The sequence below is a fragment of the Buteo buteo genome, chromosome 9 (genome assembly GCF_964188355.1).
Source record: "Buteo buteo chromosome 9, bButBut1.hap1.1, whole genome shotgun sequence".
In the NCBI taxonomy this organism is placed as follows: domain Eukaryota; kingdom Metazoa; phylum Chordata; class Aves; order Accipitriformes; family Accipitridae; genus Buteo; species Buteo buteo.
In genome coordinates this window covers 32205527-32228074 of record NC_134179.1, presented here as the reverse complement: position 1 = coordinate 32228074, position 22548 = coordinate 32205527, and the positions used below count along the sequence as shown (strand labels likewise).

The following is a 22548-nucleotide window of genomic DNA, read 5'->3' as shown; positions in this document are numbered from 1 at the left end:
GTTGACCCTTCTGATTACAAAATGGATGAATCTTAGAGCACGGATGATGTTAGGGTATAAGTGAGCAAACCAAGGAGCACGGATAGATATCAGTAAATGAAAGAAGAGCATAACTAGGTTTTACTTTGCATGAGAAAGTAGTACATAGGCAGAAAAGGGGCTTTTTATCAAAATGCTGATGTTAAAGATTAGTAAAATAATTTAACAAACCAGGAGCTGACTGTGCTGCAGTTTCAGTTTCACAGACTTCAATGCAGAAAACTCACTGTGCTTAGAAATGACCACATCCACTGCATGCTCTGTGCAGTGACAATTCCGTGCCCTGCCATCACCCCAGTAAAATACAAATACCAGCACTTTCTTTACAGGCATAATGTGAGGATAAATACATTACAGCTCCTTGTAAATTTTATGATACCAAGAATGACTCGGGTACCAAAGATCCAAATATAAAATAAGACTAGCTAAACTTATTCAATAGGTCCCATCACAATCCAAAACCTGATGTTATACCTGGAATAAAAATGGAGTTATATTAATTTTTTTATTGCTAACAATTGATTGGATGTTAAGTGCCCAAGTGATGTGCAATATTTTTAACTTTTTGGCCTCTTTATATTAGTTGTGGGAGTTTTCTGTAGTAGAATTCCACCCCTTCCCATTTTAGCTCAAATAAACTGGGAAGCTAAAAATACAAGGCATTTCATTCAAAGTCTGTGGGAATAAGATAGCCATGGCTTGCCTATGACTCTCTCTGAAAATGCTTTTTGTCTCTGGAGGGATCATATTGAGATGGTTGTGAGTAATACATTGTGGGAGTTTTTCCTTTAACACAGTTGTTGGTTTAATCATGTGCCAACAATTTAAAACAATTGTGATTTATCAGATAGGGAAACAGAAACTAGATGTCACACTCCTTGCCAGATTTTGTAGAAATTGGGATCTGGATTGGTATCTTTTTTTATTTGTCATGAGGAAAAAAAAATACTTCTTATTTTGTTACCTTGTCTAAAATTAAAAAAATGTGGGAATGGAAAGAGTAGATGAAACACCAATTGAAATTTTCGGACTAAGGTCAATAATATAAACTTTGAAATTATCTGCTGGAGTAGAAAATATAATTTTGTATTTATATATCTATAAAGTTAAATAGTGTTTTACTTTTTGTATGTCACTCTTTCTCAATGTGTATGTTCATACATTATTGAACTGGTGAGATGGCAGCAGGTTTGGTATCCTCATGCAATGCCCATTCTCATTCTTCTTTCTTCATTTTTCCTGTTAGCGGAAATAGTATATGGAAAGGTTAAAGGAAAGGTCAGTATCATAATCATTTGGCTTGAATTAACTGCTCATGTGAACAGTGCTATACCTATGTGAAGGCAAGAAGATTCCACTAGAAGGTGAACAGTCAGTGTGGGAGCTACATGACACAGCTGAAGGACGTAATACAGGGTATATAGATTTTAACCTTTCCTCCTTTCTCATTCTTCAGTGGTTCTGTGATCTTTCTTTCCGAGGTATGCGTAGAAGGAGAACTTCCTCACTGGATGGAAAGGAAGTATGTTTTACAATCTTCTAGGCCCTTTTCCTTACTGTCACATGTAGTAATGCGTTGCTAGTTTAAAAACAGAAAATGATTAATCTTCTCAGCATCGTTGGGTAGTTGCTAAGAGAACCCAAATTCCAAATCCGAAGACCTTGTCTGAGGGTAATTAAGCTGTGAATTTGAGTGTCTGTGCTTATAAAGGAATTAGATATAATCACCTGTTCTTTTGTGAAACCTGTTAGGAAAGAGTGAAATTTTAAAATCAATCAGTGCAGTTTTATTGGGTCACTTTAACTTAACGTTGGTATAACTTTTTATTTTACATTCAACATTTGTTCATACTGGGTTAGCATGTGCAATGTCCAGGTGCTATTTTTTTTCTTTTTGCTGTGTATGAAAACTTTCCATGTGCTGTTGAGGCTATTCTTTCCAAGGCTTTGTTTTTCATCTGCAGTATTCCTGCTTGTCACTTGCTTGGCACCTAAGGTGTAGGTAAAGTCTATACTCCAGCCTTCCCTTCACCTACATATAAGAAATTCTGCTAATCTCACTGTCAGAATAAGATCATACGAGGACCTGGTGCTTCCACAGGTAATGGCTAACCTGGCAGATGCCTTATGCAACAGATAAAGAATGGTTTAAGAAATATGTGTGACATGATGACTGAAAATAAAAGAATAATTTAAGGAAAAGCACGTATTGGTAAAAGGATAATTATTACTGGTTTTATTTGAAATGTATAATGAGTCAATTCAACTACATCAGTTTAGGTGTGTCCTGGTTTCAGCGGGGATGGAGTTAACTGTCTTCCTAGTAGCTGGTACAGTGCTATGTTTTGAGTTCAGTATGTGAACGGCTGCGTGGTGCTTAGTTGCTGGCTGGGGTTAAACCACGACAAGGTGTCATACAAAATTCACCTGACAACTATGTTCCTTTATTGGCTTTGTAGAATGGACATTAAGCATTCTTAAGCTGGCATGGCAACATGTTGGTTTCTTTAGTTAATTTTGTTGTACAACTTTTGTACTGCTTAAACTAATCATTCCCTTGGGTTAATCTTGACGGTTAGTGGAATATAATATGGCAACTGTTTGCACATTTATGAAAAAAAATATTTCTGTGTTGTGTTAATTGGTCTTGATATATTAATTTTCATCCTTGCTGGTCAAGGACAAAATGAACTCAGCTGTTCAAAGGTGCAATTCAGTGAAATACTCAAGTATGTACTTAACTTTAACCATATATACTGTGCTGGGACTACTTTCTAGAAGTACACAGATGATTAAATGTTCTGCTGAATGTTGTAACAATTAAATTTAAAGAAGTATGGAGTATTTTGCTGACTGAAGCCCTCACAGATAAATCATCCACCCACTCTGAATGTATGCTGTTGCGTACACCACAGTTATTTTGAGAACCCTTAGATGGACAGTGATGAGTCTCCGAACATAAATACTAGCCACATGACTCATGGTGACGAGAGAAAGTCAGACTGCATGTGCAGCAGGAAAAAGCTCTGATTATGATAGGCTGGGTTAGAATAAACTCAAGATCATCCAATCATCCTAATTTCAGCCGTTATCTTCTTGTTGACACTTTACTTCCTCATCCTCCCCCCTCCACTGTTGGTTGTTATCATACAGATTGTCACATCTAAAATTAGCGCTTTGAGAGAAGAGCCAGATCTTTGTAGCCTGTTCTGGAAAGACCTTAGCATATAATAAAGTGCTATAAAACCACTTAGTGTTATTTTTATTGTTTTAAAATGTACAATGTGTGAGATATCATAAGAAAAACAGACCACCCCTCCTCAAGCTCCTCCAATAGCTCCCTTAAACTCTTCCTCTAGCTCATGACAGTACTAGTCATATATATAGGTGGATTAAAACTAGGGGCTCTACCCTATTAAACTCACTGCCTTTAATTTTGTGCAGGTTATCTGATAATTTACTTTAAAAAGCAACCAAAACCACAATAAGACCATAGAGTCCAAGTGGCATGTCCTTCCCTTTACAAGTATCAGTGATCACTGATTACATTTTTTCCTCTTGGTATTCCTGTGATACCAATTATCCAAATGGCCTAATTAGCCTCTCTTTTAGCATGTATTACTCTTTCTGGATATCATGAAAATGAAGTGCAGGGCACATGGGCACCTGTTGATATGTCCCACTTTCATGTTGCTGATTCCCACCACACAGGTTGTTCAGAATCAACTTTGCCGAGAGATGAGCTTTAAGGATAAAATAAAAGGCAGAACAGTTAAAAGACAACTCACTTCACGGCAGAGTTATTGAGTTATACTCAATATATGTTATATATATAACATAATTATACTATTTCATTGTAAAATAAAACTTGTCTTTGTGTTACTTAGTTGTGTTGCTCTACTTTTTTCCCTTCCATGCCAGTCGAAGCTAGACTGCCCTAGTCTGTGTCTGTGCCTTGCAAAGGAAACTTCCCTCCTCACTTCCTGTGGCTGGATACTGGAAATCAGGTTCCTGCCTTCCTTCTTCCCTTTCTTTCTTTCTTCTTCCCTTTCTTTCTTCTTCCCTGATTAATCTGATAATTTCTACTGTGTACTCTAATTATCAAACATTTTCTTCTCGTTGTTTTTCCAGTCTCCTGAAGGCATGTTAGTTAAACTAAACCAAAAATTATGATAAATATTAAATGCATTATCTTATTCCTAGATTACAGCAAATATGACGTCTAAATAATGACATTACTATGGCACTCATAATCTGAAGAAGTATGTCCCTCACAGATCCTTCTTTTTTTGCCTTCAAAACTTTACAGGTTTTATTCTATGAAGTCTGTTAAACACTTTGAAAGAAGGGTGGCTTGCATAAGGTGCAGGTCATGCACATGAAAGCAGACTAATTATGCTAACCTTTAAACCATATATTTAAGATAAAACTTTTCAATGTGAAAATATGATAATATTAATCATGTTAATTTCAGTAGGAACTGTAGATCTATCATAAATAGGATTATTTTATGTGCTATTCTACACACCAAATGCCTATTCCCAAACGCTTACAGTTTGCATAAGGAAATCTAGGAAAAGATCTTAAAGGAAAAGAAAAAACTGTCACCTACATAAGCACTGTGAAAAAGGATGGCTGCCCTGCCGATACTGATACCACTTGATTTTTTATTTTTGCGTACTGTCACTTTTTTTTTTTTTTTGAGAGTTGAACCTTATGAGCATCAGCCAGTCCAGCAAAGGTGGTAAGCATGTGTTCAGCTTTGACCTAAGTGGGAACATTTATCTGCTTATTTTACAGACAACTAAACAATGTTCTGAATTATTTGTGGAATTCAGAGCCTGAGCTTGCTGCCCTTGTCAATTTACACTTTAACTTCACTAGGAAGAAGATCAGATACTTTGTCAAAGTCTTTCTTTGTTTTTTTAAAAGAGTAATTAAACTTTTCTGTCTTTCTCTCATGCTATTTCAGAGCTTGGATTATAAAACAAGGCTGGAGATTGAGTTCAGGTGTTACAATCTGTTGCTGCTGTTTAGTGTGACTTACTAAAAGTGCATTTCCCTAGAAACATGGCTTTCCCTTTTTGCTTTTTTTTCCCTGTAGATATTACATTTTTGTATGGTTGAGGCTGTTTTCTTTGACTCAATTTTTTTTTCCTTACATGTGAAATGTTTTGAATCAGATATAGAACAGTCTGTGTCATACCAGAGGAACTGAAAATTAAAATGGTCTTTCATGCTGAGGTTGAGGTAGTGTTTGTTTTACCTTTTTGTTTCAGTCCTGGTGCAAAGCCTGAGGATTCAGATTTTTCCAGTATTATACTGTTCTGACAAGTAGAGCTAAAAAATAATAATTCTGTCTATTTGAGACAGTGTGTAGTCAGCTGTCACCATATTAACAAGTTTACAGTTTGGCTGCTTATTTTGATTGGATCCCAGTTACGTAGCATTAGAAAGCAGATGTTCCTGGTGTAATCTGATACTAATTTTTACTCTATTTTCTAATTTCTACTCAAGGATAGATGATTTGATGAGACCAAGGCCTCTGTCAAACCTGCACCCTACTCAACCTTAAGCTGATCCCTTGACCTGAAAGAAAGAACAAACAGTTCTGCAGTAAAGTTGTTTCATTGTGTGCTGTACCTTAGTTGTGTTTAGATGAATACAGAGAACCAAGGAGATCATTTTGGATAGTCTTTTTTGCCCTTGCTAAGCTTTATCTATGGTCAGAAAATAATTTTATAGCAGGTTTAAGCACACAATTTTAAGAGAAAATTGTAATAGAGGCTTGTTGGCAGTAACAGATTATGGTAGGCTGAAAATGTTTGTAATGAGAATTGAGATGTAGTGGGTACTAAATGAGGAAGTGGAGCTCTGAAGAAAAAGGTACCAGTACCAAACTCAGTTGCAGCACATGGTAATTTAAGAATTTGTCATGCCAAAAGGTTTTTGCATAGATCAGTAGACATGCAATTGGAATTAGAGACTGATTTATCCCTGAGATACAATAAATCAATGGTTGTTCCTTCTTTTTTATGTTGTTGATGTTTGTTTCTTAAGTGCCCCAGATTGTGGTAGATATCAGAAAATGTTCTGTGCGTAGGCCTCTAATTCTATAAACCTCTAACCATTTTGTGCAGTCTATTGGTTAAACATCAACACAGGCACATGAACCAGATGGCACTGTATTTCTCAGGCTAAAAGCAAGGAAGTTAAGGGGCTTGTTCATGCTAATCTATCCTCTTTTGTGATTTCTTTAATTGTTCATTATTTTAATTATTCTACAGAAGTTGTAATTTGTAGTTTTAATAGTACTTTTAAAGAACTTGTGAATAAATGTATTGTGAATAGATGTTAGTTTCACTATTGATATCAATACTTTTATGATAGGTTATGATGGTAACCCTGCCTTCCCCCCAAGATGTTAGGTGCTGTACTAAATACTCAATGAAAATAAAAGAGTGTTATTGGCAGTTTTGTTATGTCTGTGTCTAACTGTGTCCTTACTTTCCCTCTGGTTTTACAGGGCACAACGACTACATGTGTCCTGCTACTAACCAGTGCACCATCGACAAGAACAGAAGAAAGAGTTGCCAGGCTTGCCGACTAAGAAAATGCTATGAAGTGGGAATGATGAAAGGTGGTATGTACACAGCAATCAACAAATCCTCAGCATTGGTGTCTGCCTTCCTGTCTTTTAACTGCATTGGACAGCTGATATGGTTCCTAAAGGAGGAAGCAACTAGTTTTATTTAGCTGAAGTGTATTAAATCAAAGAGCGATTAAATAAAAAATAAAAAACTCCCAAATACCATGTTATTAATCTTACCCGAATTTGCACCAAAATTAATAGGAACGTTGACTTTGATGGAGTTAGGATTCTTCTGTTAATATTTTTAATTCATTTTTTTTTTGGTCTCTCATGGTAGACTCCAGATCATGATGAATGAAACTTAACCCAAGATTTTGCAGCATTTTGCAATTCAGTGTGAAAAGTACTGGTAGTCTCAGATCAGTACATATTCATTAAAATAAACTTCTGAATATGTAATACTTGTTCTGTGAATTCTGGAAGGGAAAGTCAATTCCTCTATTCCAGTACTGTACATGCATTTTATATGTGAATTAATTTCACCCAACAATATTAAAGGCTCACTCAATTTATAAAAACTGAGATAAATGCCACTTTCTTGGAACATACTTATGTAATAGTGATGTCAGAAAAGAAGAATCAGATACTGAATGCTTAGGTTGAAGGAATACCACTAAATTACTTCATTTAGATACACAGTGTTTAACTTTTGGAGGCAAAATTAGAAATACATGACAATATCGAAAAATTGCTAAGGTGTGTTCTTAGATGGCAGAGTTCTTCTGTAACAGTTTTGGAACAATCATGATACCTGCCTTTCTCCTCTATGTTACAGTACCTGATGTTTGTCAAAAGCAGACAGTTAGTAATTTTTAATCCTTTTGAAAAAGCCATGCTCCTAAGAATCAAGAATATGTAAGAACAGGAAATCATAAAGTTTCATATTCGCTCTAAAGCAGAAGAAAACCTTGTTGTAGCCTACTCAAAATTTCAGACTGTTTTTATTAATGAAAAGCAATCACTAGCTTTATTGAAACCTACTTCTATAGGAAAATTTAACAAACTAGTAAGTGGTCAGAAGAGAAAGGATTAGAACCCATGACTTATGTGTGAAAGGAGCTAATTGTTAAATTACAGATTGGTTCTCCCTTTCTCTGGTACACCTAATGCTTACTTATTCCACAAAAAATCTGGGGTTAGAGAGAGGAGTAGCTCATCATGCTTATCCTTCCTGCAACAAAGGATTGTTTGTAAGTCCAGTCTCTGGAGTCAAGGTAGGCAAAGTCTGGGAATCTTGGGAGAAGGAGTAAAGGGAAAAGAGTAATGGAAAACTAGTCTGTTGCTGCACTTTGAGGCTGAATCTACATTTTTCTCAACTCAGGGATTAGGCAAGAGCTGAGACTGATTTTGTTAATCTCAGTTTTGGGAGGAAGCAGGAGGAAGGTGTCAAATCTCTTTTTAGTTCTAACACTTAAGACAGTAGATGATTTTCTTCATAAGATTTAGTTTATGGATCCAGAGTTTTCTTGTTTCTGTCTTAACATCCTGGTGTATACGGCTAGAAATCTTTAAAGTAAAATGTATATAGTTAGTATCACAGCCATGGTCTGGAGAAGTTAAAGTTTGAGATAAGACAAACTAAAATCAGGAAATTCCATACATAAATTTGCCATGCAGCTTTCACTTCGACCTTTGTACATATGGTAGATCATAGTTAAAATATATCATTATGTTTTATGTTGATGATATTACATCTTTCCTTTAGCACATTTCCATCCATTTATACTCATATGTATTTAATTAATGTTCCACTGTACCAGTTTGATGTTTTTCATACCTCTTCTCTAAGGTACATGATGTAATAGGTTTTTCACTGTTCCATACATAATTGTTTCAATCAAGTAAAAATGGCACAGAATTCTCAGCTAGCATTCTGTAGATTAAAGAAGTCTAAAAAAAGGCTCCAATTTTGTCCAAATTTTATTTCTAATATAGATGTTCTGGAATTTTCATTTCATACAGTGGCCATCACCTGACTAAAGTCCTGTGGATTTCATCCTTTCCTTTTACAATGCTGTAAGATTTCTATAGTCACTACAGCAACTGGTAGTTCAAAAATAGTTGATTTTTTTTTTTTTTTTTTTTTTTTTTTTTTTTTAACTTAGCTCACAATTTACAAACAAGATCAGATGCATAAATACTGCCTGCTCCTATGGGGCCACTAATAATGCACTGAAGTCCACCACTGGATCATAGGCAGGAGTTTAAGAATATTTATTTTATGAAGTCTGAGTAAGATTTCTCAAGATCCCTCAGTTGCAGGTTATAAATCTAGCATGCCTGCAGATGAAGTATTCAAGAAAGGTAAATTTAATGCAGGATAAAGTAAAGCATTCAATGTTCTGCTGAATTCATTACCTATCCCATAGTGTCCACATAGCTGTGGGAGAAAGAAATCCTTTTCTTTATGTAGTACCTGATAATTGTCACATTTCTCTCAGGTGAAAATGAAGATTAAGTAAATGTACATGGTATGCCATCTGGTTAACTTCTAAAGTGTTAACTTTTAAATGTTTTTAAATATTTTTGGTTGTTTTTTTGTTTTCTCCAAGGAGATCTCTTAGATTTATTAAAACAGAAAAGCTTCTTATAATAATACTTTCCTTCAACATACTTGAATCACGTAGCGCTGTGGTTAACTCACGGTCCACGTTTTTCTCTAATAATTTATAGCTCTCTTGATTGAATCTTTTAGTTTAAGTAATCTCCTTTTGTTCATATTGAAGGATTTGCCTTGTTTGAAGGCATTAATTTTATCATACTATTTGAAAAATATTCAGTTGTGTCATGTCTCAATTGAGAGAGACACAAGTTGCTTATGATGATGTACCTTTTAGACATAGTGAAAAACAGCCGCAATCTTTCTTTTCTCTAAAGGTAATATCAGTTTTCCTTCTGCACTAAATTAGCTGAGGTTGCTTAATAAATTGTGAAAGCTGCTAACTTGTGCCTTTTATCCGTCATTTAACTTCTGGGCAATAGCTGATAGTAATTATTGAGTTTAAGTAAATATGGAGGAAGCTAGATAAAATCTTGATTAAATGCCTCTGGTTAATTTTAAACATAGGTTATAAGCTACGGTTGCTGAGGTTTTTCTCATAGAAGATCACTTAATTCAGCACAAAGAAGTTCATATATATTATTTTTAACAGAGTGGACACAACTGAAATATGGTTTTGGGGCTTCATTCAGAAAAAATGCAGGCTTCAAGTAGCTCTTGAGCTATGCTGTAGGAACAGTTATTTATGAGTTTCTGTGGAAATTTTATCATTTTTTCCCCATAGTTCTTTCATCTTTTAAAAACTTCTTTCAGTACTGAAGAATTATTTTCTTTCTCTCCTCTTATGTTTGCAAGTGTTTTCTTCTGCATCTGTTACTGTGCTGCTGCTTCAAGAGACAATTAGACTGCCAGAATCTCTGCTGATGTAGTCAGAATCTGAGGCAGAATTTATAGCTGCTACATTTTGTCCAAATGCTTCACTCTCTCTTTCTGAATAAGTCAAAAAGACCTTAAAATTGTATATTATTATTTAGTCTGTGCACCCCTTTTGTATGTGAGGATAAAGCGGTCAGATTGAATAAGCTCCTTGTCACATCCCTCTTTCTTCTGGTAGGGTAGCAGGGAAGAGCCTTGTTTTTGTTTGTGAGCCACTGATGCTTTCTTGAAGAATGTTTCTGTTCTGTTTTGGAGAAGTGTATTCCAACTTACTATTTCACATGATGGGGAGTGCCAGCTTCCAAATGGAGTTTTTACAGCAGCTGCAATCCTGAAGCTCTAACCGTATGTATGGTCCAGGTGATCTCTGCTCCCATACAGATCCAGTTTTCCATTTCTTCATTGTTTTAATGGCTTTCTGATGACTTGGCTCTGAAGGGCCTTATTCTCTGAAATCAAAAGCAGATTATTTTTATTGTTATTTATTAATAATTTTTTATAGTGTATTAAATGAAAGGGGATTTCTAGTTACTAGCATGCTACATTCTTCCTCGCCTTTCATGTGTGACAAGGCAGGTTTAACATCAAGCGCTCAGTAGGATCAAAGCAACAGAGTGCTAGTGGACAAAAATTTGCCATAATGTTAAATGCTGGATCCTTAATGAAAAATCAGTTATTGACCTGGTAGTCCATTTTTAGCCACCCTAAGACCTACATAATTCTGTTAATTGTCGAATGCTGATGGTTTCCCAACCTCAAGTTCTGTGAAATGTGGCAATCAAGGATTTATTTGAGTGCTCGTGTGTTAGAACCAGATGGAGATCATGTATACGACCAGGGGTTTTTACTGCCTTTGAACAGCCTAAAATTTCATGTTGTAGAAAGAAGATTCTGAGTACTGTTTCTAAGATTCTGAGTGTTGTTTCTTGTGATAATGAAATTACAGCTTTACAGCACATTTGAAGGCTACAGCCTTCAGTGTTGCCCTCACAAAGTATCTGAGAACCCTCCAGAGATTACTGTGGTACAGCCTAGGGAATAAAAGTCTGTGTTTGCCATAACAGTGTGCTATAACTACATGCCAGGTGCCTGTAGAAACGTTCATTAAATTCTAGAGATTGGAGTCCAGAGACTGGAGGCTTTCAGTTTTTCTCTTACATTCTCTTGAAATAGTTACCCACCTGTAATGACATGGGAATTCAGGCTGGTTCAGTGTGACAGTGTTGCTGAAGTTTAAGATAAAATTTTACAGGGAAAAGAAAAAAACATTTGGCAAATTTGACATCCTCCCAGAAAAGAACCTTGCTGAGTTTTGTCTTTAAATGGAAAGTGCTATGCTTCCTTGCTGAATGCTATATTTGTTCCTGCTAAAAGGCTAGAAAGTTATTAAAATCATTCTCAAAAGCAGAGGTAAATCGATTTCTGATGCAACCACTGGAAGGGCTCCAGACATTCTAGTTTTCCATGTAATTATCTTTTAATGAATAATTATATTAAAAATAGAAATTAGTGAATGAAGGAAGATGGATTAACAATGTAAAGCTATTTTGGTTTGTCTGAGGAGAACCTTTATGGTTATTTATTAGACATACTGTTCAGTCCTCAGCCAAATAACTGTGTAGGTGGCGCCTGATAAATGTATGAGGGAATGTACATTTTTAAGATGTAATTGATGGGCTGAAAGCATGTACTCAAGCAGCATTTGAAGCAAAGTTTTGTGAGTTTAGAACAGACTCCTGGAAAAGAAGATGGAATTGAAACCAGACTTTTTAGTGAAATGTTTCTTTTCCCCCTTTGCACACATGCAAAGTAGATTGCTGCCATTGACTTGTCCCAAAATATAATATTCCACTGTTCTTCCCCCAAAATAAGAAAGAGATCATTGTTGTAAACACGTTTCGCAAAAATACTTTATCTTCCTACTCCATTTCACAGAATGATCTGAGCTAGAAGGAACTCCAGGAGGTCACTTGTCAGGCCACCTGCTCAAAGCAAGTTCAACACTGAATTTAGTCAAGGTTCTTTAAGACGTCTTAGAGCCAGGTGGAAATAGAATAACCTGTCTTATGCTTATTTATATGCTATAGCTAGTTATGTAAAAAAATTTTAACACTGCAGAATTTTTGATGTTTTAGTCCTGAACACTTGTTTGAGATTGTAAAGCTAATTATAGCTGCATATTTGTTTACATTTGTTTTTTTGGCCTATACATACTTAAAAATGCCTAATTAGGAATTATTTTAGTCGTGATATTACTTGGGAATAGATACAGCAATGAGATATTCCCCATTTAAATTGTTGGTTAATTTGAAATGAAGTCTAAGATCCTTGCTGCGTCTCCACCTCTGTCTGTCACTTGTTCATGCTACATGTACCTCGGTGTGTCACTGTGCGTTCACTGCCTTTCAGCAAGCCTATGCAGGTCAGAACAGCTGGTGTCTTCTCCTTGCTGAGCTTGAGAAATTCCTAGAGTACTAGAGCTTCTGGTTCTTCACTTGCTTAGGCATTTACAGTTCAATTCTAGCACTATCAGTACTGATATATCAGGCCAAATAGCTTCAATACCCTAATCATCCAATTTCTAAAATGTAGTAGTTACAATGTCTTGCTGTCTGAGAATTATACTAGTGGAGTCATACTCCTAAAACTACTTGGCTTTTCCAAATCATGATTGATGTATGGTTCCTATAAAGGCTTTATTGTGACCCCTGAAATGTTTATGGCTTCACTGTAAATATTGTCTAGAAATGGGGCTGTTGCTATACTTACTGTAGCCAAAACTTAGTATGATTTGCACAGGAGTGTCAGCACTGAAGGAGACTCAGCTGAACGATGGATTAATTGAACTTCTCTTGCTTCTCTTCTACATGTCCTCTGATGCTCTTTAAAACATGTGCTATCAATGCCAAAAATTGAAATCCAAATACAGATTAGGATGAACTATGTCTTGCACCCTCATCTGTAATTAGTAGATCATTGGTTCTCAGACTGTGAATTATGAATGGTCATTAGAGACCCCAAATTACATTTGCCTGCTTGTTAACAGCATTTTTTGTCACCAGGTCTTTAAAAACTTTACATGGAAGACCAGTTTTATGATCTGCATTGTAGCTGATAGGGATACTGGGTCTCTGTGATATGTAATGTGACTTGATCACGGAGCAAACCAGTGGCAGAGCTGGAACTTGAACCAGAATATCTGAATGCAAGCCCTACGCCCTGCATCCCCCTCCTGTGGCTTCTCTCCCTGCCTCCCCCCACCCCTTTTAATAAAAGGTAGTCCTGATTATAGAGGAGCAAAAATCTCCAGCTTGGAAAAGGGTGAGAGATATTTTTTGAAAAAAAACACCCACATAAACAGACATACAGCATTCATCAGCCACTCAGGAGTAGAAAAAATTGCAACATCCAGGTGCACAGACCAAACTCAAATCTGTTATTTATTTATACTACTGAGTGTCTAGATATCCTTGTCAGAAACCAGGCTGTTAAGCACTGTCACTTGAGGCAGGCCTGTCTGTTCAACATTAGACATTTAATTCTGATTAATTTTTTTTTAAGATTTCACACAATGTTTCTCATTTAAAATAATTGTTAACCCACCTGGGTTTTCAGCACAATTTACATTTCTGTTTGATTTTCTAAAAGAGAAATGGATATGAAAAAAAGGGGCTGATTGTCTGAATCATATTCAAAAGAAGTAATTTATTAAGCCTATAAAATTTGAATTTGGAAAGTGGTGTTACTTTCCTGTGACCAAATAATGTATTTATGTAGAGACAACCAAGCAGAAAAGCTTTCAAAACCTCAAAGCTCTCAAAATCACCTTGGGAGGACCATCATGCCAAGATACATTACAATATTAGGACCTACATTGCAGTCATAACTTCAGCAATCTCCATCTGCTACAAATCTATCAAGAATGTAATCACAGTCCTGACCTCTACTTATGTACAGCTTTTAGGGGAAGCTGTAGGATTTTATTTTATTTCCAATGAAGCATCAAAAACCTATTGAATTCAGTGCAGCTGTGCCTAATGAGCTCTATCTGAAAAGCAAAATTACTCTAAGAGGTTATTAGGAGACAGCTACCTTGCTTGCATCTACCTTTTAGACTCTAAACCCAGTTAAGCTTAGATGACACTCAGGTTTGTGCCCATAAGAGAACTGTTGGCTTGCTCACCCTGTTTTCCTTTTGCAATCACTTGCTTTTGCCAACGGCAGCAATGACACCAAAGTGAGTCTGGACTGAGTCACAGAGTTCTTCTCAAGCAGTTTAGTAAATCCCTCCTGTATTAGGTTATTTGAGAGAGGCTTTTGGATTTCTAGCCTCTTCAACTCTCACTTCAGTTTCAGAAAGGTTCCCCTACTCCCTATATAAAGGGTTTCTGGTATAGAAAAATCTGGTTTCTTTCTTTGTGAATAGTGGTCTAAAGGATTTGTGTGGCTTCTCTGCCATGGCCTGTTCTTCTCTGCATGCTCCTTTAATACTCTGATCATCAACTGGGCTATAGACTCTCTGGTTTTCTGAAGGATGCCTTCTTACTTATAATCTCTTTTACTTACCACATATATTTAGTTTTTTATTCTCAAGCAGGGTTTGTTTTACAAAACACCAGATATTCCTTCTCTCTGCAATTTTCAACATAATTCTGATGAGATAGATCAGCCTTGAAGAGTAACAAAACTGTTTAGAAGAGAAGGTGTTTCCAAGCACTACTGAAATACTCCTTGGACAAACTGACAAAATTATAGGCTGTGAATGCTGCAAGGCTGTGCGTGTGTATAGAAGTGTCAAATGTCTCTTATCATCTGGGGTCTGCTGACGAGGAGCAGAACTGTGGACAAAAAGGTTCAAAGGTTGCTCCAGACTGGCAGGTTAGCTGGTAAACCATTTACTGATCACTGTTTCCAAAACCAGTCCCAGATCCATCTTTTTGTTGTCCTCTTAGGAAAAAACGCAAAAGTCATTCCTTCCTGCCATGATTTTTTTTCTCCTCGGAATGTGGCCACAAACTGTTGAATGCACAGTTCCCACACCATCCTCACAGTCACTATCCCCACTCTGACCTTTTTCCTCAAATTTAATTATGGGCCAAATGTCTTAATTTTGTAATCCTGTTTAGCCTAGGTGTTGCAGCCTTCTCCTGTGCATAAGGCTGTCCTTTCCCCTAACGTTCCCACCAGCCCTGTTCTGCACCTCTTTCTCCTAGGAGCTGCAGCAGCTGTGTTGCTGAAATGGAAAGGAAGCAGTAAAAGGAAAAGTTTGCATTACTAGGAAGCCACAAATAGGGAAGAAAGTCTTCAAAGCTGAAAACTCATTTCTGAGCAAACAGTTTTTAAGTAGGAGCTTCTTCCCTGGGTTAAAAGTTACTTATTTTGCAAAACAGTTCCAGGAAGACGTGAACAACGCTGATACAAATGAGGAGCTATTGCTTACGTGCTTGCTGCCTAGAAACTCAGCTCTGGTTCTCCAGTTCTGGCACTTAGCTTGCCTTTATGTTTTGACTGTCAAGTTTCCAAATCTACTTTGTTTCCACCAGTTCAAATACTTGAAATGCCATCCAAATGTCTGTCAAGTATAAAGCTAATTCGTAGCATACTGACCATTGCGAGGATTTGCAGCGTGCTGCCCGTGTGCCATTAGTGGTACAGCTCAGTTATGTGCCAATGACTTGAGCAGTAATTGCATTCTTGTGCCCATGGCTGGGGCAGTGACTGATGCTGTTATCACCACCTGGCACTGGTAGTAATGGAAATATAGTGAACAGTAGTGAAACATTTTCAGTGTCATCAGTGGGGTTTCTAAGCAGCTAGGGGACAAAAAAAAGCCAGTTATTGTGATAGAGATTATTTTTGTCTATGATTTGAAATATTCTGGCTAATTAATATTTAGTCCAACAGCATGCTGTTTCTCTGATGGTACTTCGTCAAAAAGGGGGCACAGGATTTAACAGTTCATGGGTTTGTTATTTCCCTGGACTTCCCCCCTAAACCTGCTGTCTTCTGGTAACCTAAGGAAGTAGAGAATGTAAAATGCAATTGGAGTGAATAAAAGTTTTCCCTGCAGCAGTAGAAAACTACTGTGCCATTACTCAAATTGTGACTGTATGTAAACACACCAATATTAAACCATCTTCTGTTATTTCGTTAAAAAGCCTTTCTATTGTCGCTGAATCACAATGTAGAAGCCAAGACTGCATTTACAGATAACCCATTTGTTTGCATGCATCAGGGCTAGCACATGCTTGAAAAAAACCCAACACCTTTTTGTGTGCCTAAAGTTTTAGCCTGAAATGTTTGTTAAGTAATACATGTATACCAACGTGAGATGGGTAAGGCTTACCAGAGGTGATTGAGGTGTTGCTTTTAATCTTCTTGCTTGCTCGCTGTGTGATTTTAAGTCTTCATACATTGATTTTAATATTTTGGGTTTTTGAGAAGTTAAAACAATTATGAATAAAAGAACCTGAGATCTTCAGGTGAAAGACATTAACATGTGTTCTAATAACAGAGTACCTGAGATCTCATGGCTTTATCATGGCTACAACCTATAACCAGTTACATGTTTTTCTACTCATATGATGTTTATGATTATATATGTTATGACAAATACAGAATCTACTAAAAGCAGAATTTTACTGTAGCTCAATGAAAAATTATATGAATTTTACTGTAGATTATATGAAAAAAAAAAGCCCCAAATAAACAATATGCCCCTAATCTGTGTTTCTATAGAGAGAGACAAGTGACTAGTTCTTTCTGTCAAGGCATTGCCCATGAAAGGAGGTAAGGATTAGGAAGTTATTCTTTTAGTTCTTTAAAAATCTCTAGTGCAGTATAAACTCAGCAAGTGCAAGGAGAGGATGCAGTTAAAATTTTTGGATAGAAAAGGCACATGGATATACTGACTGCTATATCCTAAAGCAAGTATTTTATGAAGATAGACTTATTTGTTTCAGTCATTGCATAACAAGAAAAGACAATATCATGTCATCCTTCTGAAATGAGAAAGATACACTGGAAAAAAAAAGGTATTAGTAATTAACCTGAATGCAGTGTATCACCTCTGCAAGTGTATAAAATGATGAAAAATTATGCAGGCAGCAATTAGAATTACTTGCCAATCCAGTAATTATGTCCTGGTAATTAAATATATCCTAGAAGCATTAATTAATCCTATTCCCTACATCAGTTTGGTTGTTTTCCCCCCTTCAGATCTCCATCAATTCTCTTTCTGGCTGTTTCAGTTTTTCTTCGTATCTGTTCTGCTTTCCTGTAAATTCTTAGGTGCTACAGCCCTATATTCCAGGGGTAGAAGGAGAAGCGGCAGAGCAGTTACTTCAAAGCTGAGTATTAAAATAAGGAACAGTAACAAGTATTTTTCTTCTTCTCCCTCATTTTCCTGCAAATATCAGCTCCTGAGTTGGAATGAGAGCTCTCACCAATCACCTTTTCCCAAATATTTCCTCAGGAGGCAAAACAAAATTTTACTTAATTATACACATAGAAAGCTTATGGAATAACAGGTAAAATTCTTTGTTTATAAAATGTGAAATAAAACCTTGTATTCCCAATAGATGTTATACAGCAGTTTCTAGGACAAAATACTGTCTCATCCCACTGTATGGACCCAGAATTCTGAAGTCAAATGTGCCACCACTTCTGGTTGTACAGCATGGGCTTCCTGCACCCATCTTGGAGATTGCTCTGCTCTTGCACCTTTATTGACAGAGAGTTAAATAAAGGAATTGCTTCAGAAGTGAATATATTTTTGTGGTCCAACTACAAAATGATAATAAACTTCTAGATGTCTTGAAAGAAGGTAGTGATTTTAAATTATCTTAGTTTCACATTGCTGTAGTGTTCTTCTAAGATAAACAGCATTGGACTAAGCCAGTTTTACTGAAGGGGATATTCTGAGAAAAATACCACAGCTGCAACAACCATATCACTTATTGCAAGACAAGAGATATTGTTCCTGCTTAAATTCACAATTTGTGTAATTGCATTCTGCCTACTTACATTTTTCTATACAATAAAATAGGTATGTCCTCTCCTAAACTAGAACAGTGTTGTCAGGTGACTTGTGTGTGTCATGCAATGACAGCTACAATTAAATTGATGGAAAATAAATCTGTGTATGATATGTACAGTCATAATGTATATTACTTAAGTATATTAACGGTTGATTAAAGTTGCAAAGTGAAATTCTCAAATGTTAGAAAATACAGAAATTATCGGTATGACCTACACTGAACTACGTTATCATATGATCTTATTAGTATCCTTCGCCCTCCAGAAAATTGCAAAACTTCATTTCTGTTGCCACTGTTAAATATGTATCATGATACTAGTAACCAATTTTGCAGATTGTTTGCAAGGTGAAGCAGAGAGATGTATTTGAAACAGAAACTAAAGAAAGTCCAAAGATTTTAGGTTGTGGACATTCCTCAGGGCTGATGTCTCACCCTTTCTGAGGTGACCCAGGAGATCACAGCACAAGGAGACTTTGTGTTTGTGAGACTGGGCTCCACAGGTAAAGCGCCTGGAGCCTTCTCAATGATTGATGACCACTAATACAGATAGTCAAAAAACTATTTGCTGAAAATCTGTATACTAAAATGCGGTTAGAAGACTAGACCTCTGAAGACTTTTGGGGTAGGTTTCACTCCAAAAATATTGGGGAATGTTGGTTTTTTTTTTCTGCATTTGCAGGTAAACAAGATAAGGTTAAACATACAATTGACCTGAGAGTTTTAACCTTCAAAGAAAGATACTCTTTGTAGAAAATAACTTCATTGTAGTTTTTGCTTGCAGCTATTGGAAAGTGGTTCAGAACTCCAGCAAAACTGAAATGGAACATGAAGAGATGGGTTAATAAATAGGCTGCAAGTGCATAGACTTTACAATGACAGGCAGATGCAGTTTCCATATTAATATCCACCCCTCGTGTGAATAAGCAGAGTGAGTGCTGCGCATATGAGGGAAAGAGAGGATGAAGGTCTTTTGCATTTTTTGTATCATGTTAATGAAAATGGCACAATAAGTATTCCAGATAGCAGGTGGGTGTTGCAAACAAGACAAAAAGCAATAGTTGTTCTGTTTAGGATTTCCTGAATACTGAACGATAGGAAGGACATAAAAATATCTTGGCTGTTTCAACTTTTATCAAATAACCAGGTTTTTTTCAGCCTTAGTACCAAGAAAAGTTTATTGAGTTTTATCATATCTGTTCCTATTTATTGCAAATAATAAGCATTCTTTACTTGACAAATATTCCTACAAAATTTCTAATAATAAAGAAATTGAAGAATATTATACAAAGGAGTTCATAGGAAATAGACTTAAGTAGAATAGAATTTGAGTTTGTACATATATCTTTAAATCTAAAATGCATAATTCTATGGCCAACACAGAGCAAAGCAAATTTTATACTACTTGTTCTCCTCCTCTTCTTCCTCTAAATAGCCTTGAGTATTTTATATAATACTGAAGATATAAAGGTATTTTGTTCTTAGCAATAGGTAAGAAGAAGCTGGCTGTTGGATGGCTGAGATTCAATGTTCATCCACTACATTCCTAATTTAGGATTGAATTTTTTTAATAATCTGGAATTTATTTTTTGTTTTGTTTTAATCACACATTAGAAAACACTAGTGAAGTATTTCATTTGGTTAACATTGCCTCCACAGTCCATATGCAATTTTCTTGATGATGAGGTTCTACTGACTGGAGTACATAACTACTCAGCAGTTTTGAAACCTGCTTCTGTATCTAAAATGATTGAATTTACATATAAAGCTTTATAAAACTGCCTTTGAAAATCTTGGCTCTTGTAGCTTTAAAACTCAAGTGGAAATTGTTTTAGAGCTTTTGCAAGATACATAGTACTTCCATTTTTGGTAGAATATTGTTTTTCTTAACATTTGGCAATTCAGGTTCCTTTATTGGCTGAACTGTGGAATCAAAATTAATGCATTCGTATATTTTAAAAAAACTTACAGGATCATTGCACTTTTGGCAATGAAATTGTATCTTGATAGAGTTGTGTTTTTTTGGAATTAGTGACTGCATCACTATTATCTCTTTTTAACAGAGATAAAATTTGATTAAGCTGAAGGAGATTTGGAGGCACTTGCAGCTTTCAGAGAGATACTAACTCTTATTTGGTCCAAGAAAATGAATAATAAAATCACTATGTTGCTTGTCCATCTAGGGGTTAGGTGAAGAGTTAGTAGTAATTTCTATAAATCTCTGATGAGCATGATGCTTGTACAGAGTCAAAGACCTTGCTGTCTGTGATCATAAAAGCTGCTGATGTGATGCAGAAGGAATGCATAATTACTGTCTTTTTTTCAGATCTGGCCTCTACAAAATCCAGTATAGGCTTACCATTCTTGGTTGGCTGGTTAACTGATTTTTTTAAATCCCGAAATAAAAATGTAAAAATAAATTTGTGGGGGGCATGTCCTCCAAACTGGTTACGTTCAACTTTGCTCAATGCATCACTTTTTTTTTCAAGGTGAAGTAAAGCCAGTGGGAAGCTTGCAGACAAGTTAAAAATAAAACTAGTGCTCTTATTTGGAATCTAGTTGATTTGTAAGCAGCTAAATGTGGTTACATTAGCCACCTTCCCTCTGTTATGTCAAATTCTAATCACATCCTTGTTTTACTTAACAAAGCAAGCCTGGAATAAATAAAAAAGCAAAACCAAAAAAATCCTCTCTGATCACCCTGTAATTTATGCTATGCAGACTTAGGCCAAAGGTGCCATATTTGTGTTTATTAACCCTTAATGGGTTCTTTTCTCCATCAAATTTGACCTACAGCTTTCTAACATATACTAACTTCTAATGTATTCACACTTTCAGCTTTGTTTCTGCATGGTGTGAAAGAGAACATCTTCTTGTCTATTCTGAAACTTGCACGGGGTAGTTTTGTTTGATACCGTCTTGTATTAGAGGTGTCATTCTTCGTACTTATTCATCTCCTTGCTACTCCTATTTTTGTAGTCTTGTATCTGGCGTGCAGGCCAAGCAGACGTAGTCAATTTAACTGTTTCTTGCACTAAACTTGTTTCACACTTCAGATTATCTTGTCTTTCTCTTATTCCTTTTTCATTTCTTTTATATCTCTTTTTAAAATAGGAAGAACAGAACTGCATACAGTATTCATAGTAGTGTGCCTCATGAGTTAATAAAATCTGTGATTTATGAAGTCGCTCTGTCCTCCCTTCCTCTCCTAGTAATTTCTAGCCTTCTATTTACTTTCTAAACTAACTTATCTGATGTTTTTATAGTATTATTCTAACCCCAGGATCTTTTTTCTGAATTATGTCAGTTCTGAGTCCATCTATTTATGAGTATGTTGAACAGTACAGGCCCCAAGTATACTTTTAACTCTTCAAAAGAAAATTGCTAGATGAGCAGCTGTAGAATTTGGGATGTGAGGACGTTAACAAATGCTTTAGTGTGTGTGAACCGTGTAGTTTTGTTCACATGATTATGTCTGCATGTTTCACAGGGCAATTTTAATTAAAAAACATTACATTGATATAAAGCATACAACAAATCTGTTACAGATAGAGCATGCATACTATTGAGTACTGCAATGAAGTAAGCTACCAATGAGAATAACTCCAGAAGGACGTTTTGCCAAAATAAGTCTTTTTCTTAATAGCAGGGATCTCCACCTCCTCTCCTAAGTAAATGCTCCTGTCCTAAATAGAAACAGTTTAGTGGTAGGAAAAATTGGTATTGCTGAATGAAAAATGGGAGCAGCAATGCACTTGAGACTTTTGGCTTACAACTAGTTTAACGAATGGGAAAATGTAGATTAAGTAGTAAGAGTGATGAAAGATTTATTGAACTTGCTTTATCTGGAAAGATTAATAGAAGAGAATCAGGAAGCCTACTAGATTTTGAATGAATTGGATGTAAAGTGCTTAATCTTCAAGTACTAATTCAGTGAAAATATCACCATAGTCTAAGAAAGAGGCAAACAGATCTAAGGATCCTCTCTGTTTCTCTGAGATTAGGAAAGGACACCTGCTGATATGATCCAACATTTATATGAAGGAATATTGGAAGTAAGATGAAGATGTTGCTAACAAAGACTGGGAACCTAAGGGTTTAAATTTTTGTGGTGTGGAAAAAGCTGAGCAAAGATTGTGTTTCCCACTCCCCCATGCATCAGAAAGACCTGTATTGATCACTTGCAATTGCCAGCAGTTCTCAAGCCTGTTTTGGAGTTGGGGTTGGTTGTTTGTTTTTTTGTTTTGTTTTTTTTTTTTTTTTTTTAATTTTTTTTATTTATTGTTTTCTCTGTTTCTTGAATAGGTTGCCTCCTTCTTTTCTATAGATACTACTTCTTCTTTTGATTTTCAAACTGGGACTAGTGCTGCTTTTCCATATTGCAT

At 36.0% G+C, this 22548-nt stretch overlaps 1 protein-coding gene across 1 annotated transcript in view; it reads left to right on the top strand.

The window, feature by feature from the left end:
• Window positions 1-22548, top strand: part of ESR1 (estrogen receptor 1) — a 192718-nt gene that overhangs the window by 110655 nt on the left and 59515 nt on the right. The window contains exon 4 of the mRNA XM_075035976.1: window positions 6566-6682. Within this exon, the coding sequence (XP_074892077.1) occupies window positions 6566-6682 (117 nt within the window). The remainder of the gene's footprint in view (window positions 1-6565; window positions 6683-22548) is intronic.